Below are 13,532 nucleotides of genomic sequence, written 5' to 3'. Positions count from 1 at the left end.
ACTGACGTCATGTAGACACAATGTGACACTACTCTGATTGTGTACAGGTTATATATGAGTATACTGACGTCATGTAGACACAATGTGACACTACTCTGATTGTGTACAGGTTATATATGAGTATACTTACATCATGTAGACACAATGTGACACTACTCTGATTGTGTACAGGTTATATATGAGTATACTTACGTCATGCAGACGCAATATGACACTACTCTGATTGTGTACAGGTTATATATGAGTATACTGACGTCATGTAGACACAATGTGACACTACTCTGATTGTGTACAGGTTATATATGAGTATACTGACGTCATGTAGACACAATGTGACACTACTCTGATTGTGTACAGGTTATATATGAGTATACTGACGTCATGTAGACACAATGTGACACTACTCTGATTGTGTACAGGTTATATATGAGTATACTTACATCATGTAGATGCAATATGACACTACTCTAATTGTCTACAGATTATATATGAGTATAATTACGTCATGTAGACGTATTAAGACACTACTCTAATTGTCTACATGTTATATATAAGTATACTTACGTCATGTAGACGCAATGTGACACTACTCTGATTGTGTACAGGTTATATATGATTATAGATAAAAGTTGTAACCAAAGCGCCTAAAAGGCTGGGTCTGAACAAGGTGGATTGAACCAATTGACTTTAAAATAAAATTACACTTTAATTCCTTACAGACATGGATCCATGTTAAAAACAAACATACATAATAAAAGCAGCATAAAATTCTTCAAAACAATATAGGAATCACTGTTGATTCTCTTGCAGGTGACTGGTACAGACCTATCTATACTGGTGTCCCAGTATCTCTGGGTACGGCAATCCCCTTTCTGGGTGGGATTGGCCTGTGTGCCTAAAATTGTTGTTGACTTCCTAAATTTTGTGAGTGGTACAAAAAGTGCAAATTAGTGCTAGAGGATACCAAATCCTTCTGTGTAACCAATTAAATAATAAATAATGATAAGGTGGTGATGTGATAAAGTAAAAAAGTAATATGTGTTAAATCTTGAATCAAATAATAATGATGCAGTTGATAAAACAATTTGAAATATCAAATGTGAATCTTTAAACAAATAAGAAAAATGTCACTATAAGCAAGAAAAGGCACTATAAGTAAAAACAAAAACAAAAACAGTCCTCCAAATAATGGTGTTAAATCCAAATTGCAGTGTTCACTCCATACAATAAAAAAGGTCCTGGTAGAAAAAACACAAGATGTGGCCACTGTAAAATAAGAACATAACAAGTAAAAAGTGTTCCTAATAAATCCTGTGAAGAAAACATTTCCTGCAACCATAGCAGTACCGGACAATGGTGGTATATCAAAGTCTCATCAGGGGCCCAGCTGACCCAAATCTCACCTAAAAGTAAAAAACAAACACACAATAGTGCAGAGCGTAATATCTCAAGTAGAATAAAAGGAGGAAGACTCACCAGTCGACGCGTTTCGGTCTGTGCTAGATCTTTTTCAAGACTGGATTATACAGTTCTAGGGTGATCTTTTATACCTATTTTCTAAATGCATACCGGAAGTGATTGCATAGTACCAGATATAAGAAACGAATGTCATAAAGACATACTAAAAAAAATTTAATACTAAATTACAGGTGAAAGATATTTAGAAACAAGTATTTTAATCATTTTAATCACTTTTAATGAAACAGGAAGTACTATGCAATCACTTCCGGTATGCATTTAGAAAATAGGTATAAAAGATCACCCTAGAACTGTATAATCCAGTCTTGAAAAAGGTCTAGCACAGACCGAAACGCGTCGACTGGTGAGTCTTCCTCCTTTTATTCTACTTGAGATATTACGCTCTGCACTATTGTGTGTTTGTTTTTTACTTTTAGGTGAGATTTGGGTCAGCCAGGCCCCTGATGAGACTTTGATATACCACCATTGTCCGGTACTGCTAAGGTTGCAGGAAATTTTTTCTTCACAGGATTTATTAGGAACACTTTTTACTTGTTATGTTCTTATTTTACAGTGGCCACTGATTTTTTCATCTTGTGTTTTTTCTACCACAACCTTTTTTATTGTATGGAGTGAACACTGCAATTTGGATTTAATACCATTATTTGGAGGACTGTTTTTGTTTTTACTTATAGTGCCTTTTTTTGCTTATAGTGACATTTTTCTTATTTGTTTAAAGATTCACATTTGATATTTCAAATTGTTTTATCAACTGCATCATTATTATTTGATTCAAGATTTAACACATATTACTTTTTTACTTTATCACATCACCACCTTATCATTATTTATTATTTAATTGGTTACACAGAAGGATTTGGTATCCTCTAGCACTAATTTGCACTTTTTGTACCACTCACAAAATTTAGGAAGTCAACAACAATTTTAGGCACACAGGCCAATCCCACCCAGAAAGGGGATTGCCGTACCCAGAGATACTGGGACACCAGTATAGATAGGTCTGTACCAGTCACCTGCAAGAGAATCAACAGTGATTCCTATATTGTTTTGAAGAATTTTATGCTGCTTTTATTATGTATGTTTGTTTTTAACATGGATCCATGTCTGTAAGGAATTAAAGTGTAATTTTATTTTAAAGTCAATTGGTTCAATCCACCTTGTTCAGACCCAGCCTTTTAGGCGCTTTGGTTACAACTTTTATCTATGTATTTATTCTATTGACTACTAGGAGTCAATATCCAGAGCTAGGGTCCTTTAGGCAGGTGCTTAGTGTACCTTCCACTGTCACTTATATATGATTATACTTACGTCATGTAGACATAATATGACACTACTCTAATTATCTACAGGTTATATATGAGTTTACTGACATCATGTAGACGCAATATGACACTACTCTGTCTACAGGTTATATATGAGTATACTTACGTCATGCAGACGCAATATGACACTACTCTGATTGTGTACATGTTAATACGAGTATACTTATGTCATGTAGACACAATGTGACACTAGTTTGATTGTGTTCAGGTTAAATATGAATATACTTACGGCATGTAGACACAATGTGACACTACTCTGTAGTACAGTGAAGGGTTTTATACATATATATATATATATATATATATATATATATACATACATACAGGGAGTGCAGAATTATTAGGCAAGTTGTATTTTTGAGGATTAATTTTATTATTGAACAACAACCATGTTCTCAATGAACGCAAAAAACTCATTAATATCAAAGCTGAATAGTTTTGGAAGTAGTTTTTAGTTTGTTTTGTAGTTATAGCTATTTTAGGGGGATATCTGTGTGTGTGCAGGTGACTATTACTGTGCATAATTATTAGGCAACTTAACAAAAAACAAATATATACCCATTTCAATTATTTATTTTTACCAGTGAAACCAATATAACATCTCAACATTCACAAATATACATTTCTGACATTCAAAAACAAAACAAAAACAAATCAGTGACCAATATAGCCACCTTTCTTTGCAAGGACACTCAAAAGCCTGCCATCCATGGATTCTGTCAGTGTTTTGATCTGTTCACCATCAACATTGCGTGCAGCAGCAACCACAGCCTCCCAGACACTGTTCAGAGAGGTGTACTGTTTTCCCTCCTTGTAAATCTCACATTTGATGATGGACCACAGGTTCTCAATGGGGTTCAGATCAGGTGAACAAGGAGGCCATGTCATTAGATTTTCTTCTTTTATACCCTTTCTTGCCAGCCACGCTGTGGAGTACTTGGACGCGTGTGATGGAGCATTGTCCTGCATGAAAATCATGTTTTTCTTGAAGGATGCAGACTTCTTCCTGTACCACTGCTTGAAGAAGGTGTCTTCCAGAAACTGGCAGTAGGACTGGGAGTTGAGCTTGACTCCATCCTCAACCTGAAAAGGCCCCACAAGCTCATCTTTGATGATTCCAGCCCAAACCAGTACTCCACCTCCACCTTGCTGGCGTCTGAGTCGGACTGGAGCTCTCTGCCCTTTACCAATCCAGCCACGGGCCCATCCATCTGGCCCATCAAGACTCACTCTCATTTCATCAGTCCATAAAACCTTAGAAAAATCAGTCTTGAGATATTTCTTGGCCCAGTCTTGACGTTTCAGCATGTGTGTCTTGTTCAATGGTGGTCGTCTTTCAGCCTTTCTTACCTTGGCCATGTCTCTGAGTATTGCACACCTTGTGCTTTTGGGCACTCCAGTGATGTTGCAGCTCTGAAATATGGCCAAACTGGTGGCAAGTGGCATCTTGGCAGCTGCACGCTTGACTTTTCTCAGTTCATGGGCAGTTATTTTGCGCCTTGGTTTTTCCACACGCTTCTTGCGACCCTGTTGACTATTTTGAATGAAACGCTTGATTGTTCGATGATCACGCTTCAGAAGCTTTGCAATTTTAAGAGTGCTGCATCCCTCTGCAAGATATCTCACTATTTTTGACTTTTCTGAGCCTCTCAAGTCCTTCTTTTGACCCATTTTGCCAAAGGAAAGGAAGTTGCCTAATAATTATGCACACCTGATATAGGGTGTTGATGTCATTAGACCACACCCCTTCTCATTACAGAGATGCACATCACCTAATATGCTTAATTGGTAGTAGGCTTTCGAGCCTATACAGCTTGGAGTAAGACAACATGCATAAAGAGGATGATGTGGTCAAAATACTAATTTGCCTAATAATTCTGCACTCCCTGTATATATATATATATATATATATATATATATATGTATACAGAACAAAAGGAATAGGCAGCTGCTCAATAAGGAGTGAAAAACAAGGGCTTCCAAAAAAGAGGTAAATTTTTTTTTAAACCTTTATTGACTCATTTAAAATGCAGGCAGTACAGGGCAAACAAACTCCCTGACTAGTTTCGTGCTCTGTTGCGCACTTAATCATAGGGTGAGTTTGTTAGGTGTTCATAGCCTATTAAAAGGCACAGAACACCTGAAAACAATTACATATAAAAAAAACTGCAAAATGTTAATACATAGCAAAATCCGCTTTTTACAAACACTATATATGGCTTATGTTAGAAGGAACAAATAAATTAATAAATAAGTAAATGAACAAGCAACTCAAGTGGGACCCAAATAAATAACATTGTCCACTCATAATTAAAGAGCAAACAGTATTCTCATATAAGCTTATAAACTTACAACACTCGTTGAATTACTGTAGACTATGTTAGAAAGTATTTGCCAATCCCTAATAGGTTAAGTAATACATCTTTTAATACCCCCTGTTGGATAACAAAACTACAGGAAAACTTGATATTATTATGCTTGTATTAAATTAGTATATATTAATATATACTAAACCCCCATAGGACATGGGTGATACATTATTATGCTTGTATTAAATTAGTATATATTAATATATACTAAACCCCCAAAGGACATGGGTGATACATTATTATGCTTGTATTAAATTAGTATATATTAATATATACTAAACCCCCAAAGGACATGGGTGATACATTATTATGCTTGTATTAAATTAGCATATATTAATATATATTAAACCCCCAAAGGACATGGGTGATACATGTTAGTAAGTATATATCTATATCAAATACAAAATATAAAACCTATATATAATCTAAACCAAAAGCCCATGTAGGGGATAGATACTAATAGCCCATTTAGGGGATAGATGAAAATATAGATATAAAAATAACAATCCATATAGGTGATATATTAATTACTAAATGAACTAACATGATAATAGAACACTATACCAAATTAATTATTCACGGTTTAAACCTAGGGGGGTTATAGTCCTCAATTTGTATATCCAATACAATTCTTGCTTTAGCAACAGCTTATTCCTATCACCACCCCTAGGTGGAAACATGACTATTACCTGAACCCTCATATCAAAGACATTTGTCATGTGTACCAGATTGAAATGCCTAGCTATCGCTGATTCTTTTACATACTCCTTGGTGTCCCTAACATGTTCCCTAACTCGGGACCTCAGTTCCCTACTGGTTTGACCTGTGTATTGCAGGTTACAATGTTTGCATTCCAGGAGATAAACCACAAAGGTAGTTCTACAATTGGCATAGAATTTATGTTTAAATTCTTCTCCTGTCTGGCTACTAAATAGAACATACCTGATAGTATTGTTTGGAGTATTCGGTTGAGAACACTACATATATATGTATACTTACGGCATGTAGACACAATGTGACACTACTCTGTAGTACAGTGAAGGGTTATATATATATATATATATATATATATATATATATATATATATATGTATACTTACGGCATGTAGAATGGGCCTCTGGGCATTTCTGGGCTCACATTAAATATCCCCTTTTCGCCATACACAGAAGTGAAGTACACCCCAGAAACTGATGTTATTTTGTTTCCAGGGAATTTGAGTAGAACATTTTCCTCTTTGTGGCTGTAGGACCAGTTCCAGGCCTGGGCACCAATCAGAAGCCCTCCTCCTTCACGCACAAAGGAAATGATGCTCTGGGCTTCATGGTCATCATAGCCACTAATACACAGCACTCCAAGTCCTGGTTTTAGGCCAGAGGTCCTCTCAACAGTGCAGTCTACAGCAGAAAGTGTCTGAGCCAGGAGGTCTAGGTTACTCTGCACCCCAATGACCGATCCTGGGGATGGCTCCAGCCAGGACACAACATTCTGCAGGAAAGTGGTCAGCTGCTGTCTGTCCAGATATGATTCATGAGCGGTAACAACCACACGACCCTTCCCATAGCGAGAGGCAGCAATAAGCACGTCCTTTGCAGGGGTCACTATCACTGGGAATGCGGAATCTCCATCTAGAAGCAGCTTGCAGGGAATATTGTCCCCAGAGAAATCCAGAGAGTTCACACCTTGAACAAGTGAGCGGTAATCTTCATTAGCAACCATAACTCAATCTGTTGGGCACAAAACACAAGGTCAAAAAGGTCACATATTTCAGCTCTTAATTGATAATGCACTGGTGATTCTGAGCTGAACATGGCCAGTGATTGGCTGCACATACAGTATATGTTATCTCTGATTGGCTCAATGGTAGTGTTTAGCTCCAGACCAGCAGTGCGTTGCCAGTTTGGGGCTAACCATATCTATGAAGATATGGTGCACCTGTTCCAAAATAATTCTAAATGTAGTGAAATCAGTACATTAAAGACTGACACCAAGTTGCTACACTATAAACAATTACTAATTTTATTATCTATTGATTACACAAGATAAGGGAACCTGTTGGCGCTCTACAAATAACTGATGATTATAATAATAGGGCCCCATTCTTAAAACTTTGCTGGGTCAGACGTGGTTTTCTATGCAAACACTCACAGGGCTGACTCCAGGGAATTCTATAAAAAAAGGGGCTGTCTATGTGAGTTGCAAGATGTCTCCTGTAGAAAGTTATGGAGCTCACGGATAAAAGAAACTTCGCTGGGGAGAGCAAAGCTAGCAGGAGGTGCACTTTATAAATTACATTTTGTAGCCAATAATAATCTGATTACTTTGCATCTCCTGTGCACCTTAAATTCTTTCTTTCCTGCACAATTTCAATACAAATATAACATTTTTCATAAAATATGATTTTTGTAGAACATTTTAGGCCAAACCCGAACACCCTTGCGCCACTCACTGCACAGGACATTTTTTTACACACTATGTATAATAGCAGACAAACACAAACTCACATATAGATATTCACACTCTCACACATACACACCGAGACATTAACGCTCACACACACACACACAAATACACTCACTCAAAGAAAGATATTGACAAAGACACAAATACTCACACACATAGACTCTCCCACACCAAGTCACACTCCCACACAAGAGAGAAATAACTGTAGGCATGTGCAGTATGTCGTAAATGTACAATGTAATCTTTTGGCTGTGACTGTTTCACATCAAACCCGGACATGCACTCAGCTTTAAAACCTGACACAAAAATGGAAACACAAACTGTCCAGGTCATTCCCAGACAGGTGACAACCATATTTTTAATATGATTAAACAATAAAACATTTTACTGCCTATTTTTATTTTAGTATCTCATTTCTTTGTGTTATACATCTTTTTTTTATTTTTAAATGATGCTTTTCTTTTTTGTACATACACATCATCTTCACATACTTATAAGCATAGAACACCTCTTTGTGAGACACTTTGATCTCAAGGAGAAAACTGCCTTTATAGAATTAGGACAGTGGCTTTAGATTACTGACAAAATTTCTTATAGAATCTCACAAGCACAAAGAGCTTAACAGAACAAGACCCTTAGTATCAAACCTCAATATTATAAGCTTTGTAATGCAAATATATCTTCTTAAGTGGGGCACGTGTTGTATTCTGCTCATTCTGTCTGCTTACAAATTGCTTTAGCCATCTAGCAGTGTTTTGCAAGGGTTTGCACGGTATTAAACTTTCATGCCCAATGCAAATATCTGGCACTTCATTGATTGGATATAGTTATATAGGACACAAGTATGTTGTTAGCGTCTTGGTTTTAAGAAGATATTTTGGGTTTTATCATTACAAAGGCCCAGATTACAAGTGATGCACTAATTGTATTTATCGCTCTTGAGCGCTAACTGTGCTTAAAGTAAAAAGATAGCGAGCTTGGATTAGCACTGGTATTACAAGTTGAAAGTAATAAGCGCCAATCTAGTGAAACGTACGTTGGATGTAAACGACTGTTGTCACTAGGAGGGTGGGACTTACCATACCAGACTGCAATTACCTGCTGTAATGAACACCAACTATATGGCGTCCTTTGCATTATGTTGTGTAGCAGTTGCTAATGGTAAAAAGACCCTAGTGGCTGTGTGTCTGTCTTTGGTTTGAGTGTGCCTGTGTAAGTCTTTAGGGAAAGGTGCTTAAATACTTAAAGTTCTTATCCATAACTAGCTGTCGCCTAGATTTAGAGTTCTGCGTTAGCCGTCAAAACCAGCGTTAGGGGGTTCTAACGCTGGTTTTGGCCGCCTGCTGGTATTTAGAGTCAGTCAGGAAAGGGTCTAACGCTCACTTTCCAGCCGCGACTTTTGCATACCGCAGATCCCCTATCTTTTCAATGGGATCTTTCTAACGCCGGTATTTAGAGTCTTGGCTGAAGTGAGCGTTAGAAATCTAACGACAAGACTCCAGCCGCAGAGAAAAGCCAGGAGTTAAGAGCTTTCTGGGCTAACGCCGGTTCATAAAGCTCTTAACTACTGTGCTCTAAAGTACACTAACACCCATAAACTACCTATGTACCCCTAAACCGAGGCCCCCCCACATCGCCGCCACTCTATTAAATTTTTTTAACCCCTAATCTGCCGACCGCACATCGCCGCAACCTACATTATCCCTATGTACCCCTAATCTGCTGCCCCTAACATCGCCAACCCCTACATAATATTTATTACCCCCTAATATGCCCCCCCAATGTCGCCGCTACCTTACCTACAATTATTAACCCCTAATCTGCTGACCGGACCTCACCGCTACTATAATAAATGTATTAACCCCTAAAGCTAAGTCTAACCCTAACACCCCCCTAAGTTAAATATAATTTTTATCTAACGAAATAAAATAAGTCTTATTCAATAAATTATTCCTATTTAAAGCTAAATACTTACCTGTAAAATAAACCCTAATATAGCTACAATATAAATAATAATTATATTGTAGCTATTTTAGGGTTTATATTTAATTTACAGGCAACTTTGTATTTATTTTAACCAGGTACAATAGCTATTAAATAGTTAAGAACTATGGGTGCAAGAACCAAGGGAGATTACAAATAAAAAGTAATACAACACATAGAAACACCCAGCTCTCACCAGCTAGCTCACAGCTAAGATAAAATCACAACTGGAAAGGTTAGTCACCGCATCTGGCCAAATGGGAAAGCTCAGGCACCACGTCAAGGTCCTTTCCTTAGCCTGAGTCCCTAACATAGGCACACCATCATGCGAGCTCACAAAGCTATGTGTTGTATTACTTTTTATTTGTAATCTCCCTTGGTTCTTGCACCCATTCCGGACTGGGGTTAACTGCCTGTGGCTCTGGTGACATCACAGCTTTTTTGGAGTGCTATTTAGCACCCAGGGCTGGATGTTACTGAGTCACAGGATGTGTACCTGATCCGGTCTTGGAGTGCAGTTCCCTTCCATGTTTTGTATTTTCTATGGGTGATTACAGCCACCTGTGCACCCCTTCTTTGTTCTCAGTTTGTTTAGCTTTGTGAGCTCGCATGATGGTGTGCCTATGTTAGGGACTCAGGCTAAGGAAAGGACCTTGACGTGGTGCCTGAGCTTTCCCATTTGGCCAGATGCGGTGACTAACCTTTCCAGTTGTGATTTTATCTTAGCTGTGAGCTAGCTGGTGAGTGCTGGGTGTTTCTATGTGTTGTATTACTTTTTATTTGTAATCTCCCTTGGTTCTTGCACCCATTCCGGACTGGGGTTAACTGCCTGTGGCTCTGGTGTCATCACAGCTTTTTTGGAGTGCTATTTAGCACCCAGGGCTGGATGTTACTGAGTCACAGGATGTGTACCTGATCCGGTCTTGGAGTGCAGTTCCCTTCCATGTTTTGTATTTTCTATGGGTGATTACAGCCACCTGTGCACCCCTTCTTTGTTCTCAGTTTGTTTAGCTTTGTGAGCTCGCATGATGGTGTGCCTATGTTAGGGACTCAGGCTAAGGAAAGGACCTTGACGTGGTGCCTGAGCATTCCCATTTGGCCAGATGCGGTGACTAACCTTTCCAGTTGTGATTTTATCTTAGCTGTGAGCTAGCTGGTGAGTGCTGGGTGTTTCTATGTGTTGTATTACTTTTTATTTGTAATCTCCCTTGGTTCTTGCACCCATTCCGGACTGGGGTTAACTGCCTGTGGCTCTGGTGACATCACAGCTTTTTTGGAGTGCTATTTAGCACCCAGGGCTGGATGTTACTGAGTCACAGGATGTGTACCTGATCCGGTCTTGGAGTGCAGTTCCCTTCCATGTTTTGTATTTTCTATGGTTGATTACAGCCACCTGTGCACCCCTTCTTTGTTCTCAGTTTGTTTAGCTTTGTGAGCTTGCATGATGGTGTGCCTATGTTAGGGACTCAGGCTAAGGAAAGGACCTTGACGTGGTGCCTGAGCTTTCCCATTTGGCCAGATGCGGTGACTAACCTTTCCAGTTGTGATTTTATCTTAGCTGTGAGCTAGCTGGTGAGTGCTGGGTGTTTCTATGTGTTGTATTACTTTTTATTTGTAATCTCCCTTGGTTCTTGCACCCATTCCGGACTGGGGTTAACTGCCTGTGGCTCTGGTGACATCACAGCTTTTTTGGAGTGCTATTTAGCACCCAGGGCTGGATGTTACTGAGTCACAGGATGTGTACCTGATCCGGTCTTGGAGTGCAGTTCCCTTCCATGATATATATATATATATATATATATATATATATATATATATATATATATATATATATATATATATATATATATATATATATATATATATATATATATATATTTCTGCCAGTACCCAGTTTGCTAAATTTTAGGTTATTTTTTCATTAAAAATTTTAAAAAGCTATTTTTTTCTGTAGTGTAACTGCCCCTCCCTCAATAAGCTACCCCCCTCCCAGATCCCTTTCCCAAAACTTATCCCCCCTCTCTCTCCTTCCCTCTCACTAAAAATTTTCCATAGTGTAGCAGACCCACCCACTCCCGCCCCCTTGCATGTGCTCCCGGATCTCTCTTCCCGCTCACCTGAAATCCTCCAGCGATTGACGCCCACCCACCTCCCTGCTATCCCTCCCATGCCACCAACGATCGGCACCATCGCTGGCCGATGCAGAGAGGGCCACAGAGGAGCCTCAATATCGAGGCATCACTGCAATACCCTGAAAGGGGCTGGAAGCGATCACGATCGCTTCCAGTGCTTGAAACCGATCACGATCGCTTCCAGTGCTTGAAACCCCTGAGGACGTGCCAGGCACGTCCTTGGTCATTAATGACCAGTTTTTATAGGATGTGCCAGGCACGTCCTTGGTCATTAATGACCGGTTTTTATAGGATGTGCCAGGCACGTCCTTGGTCATTAATGACTGTTTTTTATAGGATGTGCCAGGCATGTCCTTGGTCATTAATGACCAGTTTTTATAGGATGTGCCAGGCACGTCCTTGGTCATTAATGACCAGTTTTTATAGGATGTGCCAGGCACGTCCTTGGTCATTAATGACCAGTTTTTATAGGATGTGCCAGTCACGTCCTTGGTCATTAATGACCGTTTTTTGTAGGATGTGCCAGGCACGTCCTTGGTCGCTAGAAGTTAATATAACAGTGTTGGTCATGCAAAACTGGGGAATGGGTAATAAAGGGATTATCTATCTTTTTAAACAATAAACATTCTGGAGTAGACTGTCCCTTTAAGTATTGAAGCATCTTTTACTTTACATCTTTTACTTTACATTGTTCATGGTAAAAACAACAAAAAACAGATGCTGTCATATAAATAACTACAATGTTTCTTGTGAATTTAAATACCATTAAAAGCAAAGCCAAAAATATTCTGTGCTTTAAGAATTTGGTAATTGAAAAATAAATGCAGCAAACAGGTTGTATTAATTCTAGGCTGGTATGTTAATTTATGACTAGAGTGAAGTCTTCTATCAATGTCATTTATGCCCCTTAAATCCTTTAGACAATAAGTCAGAAACAACAGAGTGGGCAGGGCAACATTGCCACTATTTTTATAAGAAATAAACCAACATAAAAGCTCCTGAACTCTCATAATAAACAATATGGTCCCTTCTTTTAAATGATGCGTCACATGACCCTCTAGATATCACATAGTTAATAAAAATGGCCATTATTTAACTTGTAGGACATTTGCTATAAAGCTATAAAAGTCTGACTATTAAATGTATTTTTTGGCTGCTTTGATATGATTATGGTTTGCACATTTTACTGATGACCCCCACCCACCCACCTTTCGCAAGGACATTTTACTGATGACATCTGTGCTGTGAAGACTTACAATAAAACGATGTTGAATAGACGATTAATGAATAACGCTGGTTCTTTGGTAGGTTTTACTAAACACAAACCTGCAGCCATCCCCAGTATCAGAATTCTCGCTGTACAAACCCTGCGCACATCTATCAGCCCTCACTACACAACTACAGCGACACCAGGAGCACCCCGAGGGCTGGATACAGGAGCATCTCCAGTCTTTCCTCTTACTATGGCCTATATTTATTAAAGCTTGTTTTACTGGTTATGTGAGGCAGATTTCTGACTGGTTAAATGTCTTTATAACTGATGGAGCGCAACTTTACATGGGGGGGGGTTGTATTTCTGCATTCCTGCAGCGCAATTACAAATGAAATGTGAATTTGATTATTTTTCGACCTTGTATTGTTTATGCTACTTAACAAAGAACAGGAATTTAAAGGGACAGTCTACTCCAGAATTTTTATTGTTTAAAAAGTTAAAAGATAATTCCTTTATTACCCATTCCCCAGTTTTGCATAACCAACACAGTTATATTAAAATACTTTTTACCTC

At 38.5% G+C, this 13,532-nt stretch overlaps 1 protein-coding gene across 1 annotated transcript in view; it reads right to left on the bottom strand.

The window, feature by feature from the left end:
* Positions 1–6,887, bottom strand: part of LOC128659651 (TRPM8 channel-associated factor homolog) — a 78,582-nt gene extending 71,695 nt beyond the window's left edge. Inside the window, exon 1 of the mRNA XM_053713223.1 lies at positions 6,271–6,887. Coding sequence (XP_053569198.1) covers positions 6,271–6,887 — 617 coding nt within the window. The remainder of the gene's footprint in view (positions 1–6,270) is intronic.
* Positions 6,888–13,532: the final 6,645 nt, after the last annotated feature.

The sequence above is a fragment of the Bombina bombina genome, chromosome 5 (assembly GCF_027579735.1).
Source record: "Bombina bombina isolate aBomBom1 chromosome 5, aBomBom1.pri, whole genome shotgun sequence".
NCBI lineage: Eukaryota > Metazoa > Chordata > Amphibia > Anura > Bombinatoridae > Bombina > Bombina bombina.
This window is presented reverse-complemented; position numbering and strand designations above follow the sequence as displayed.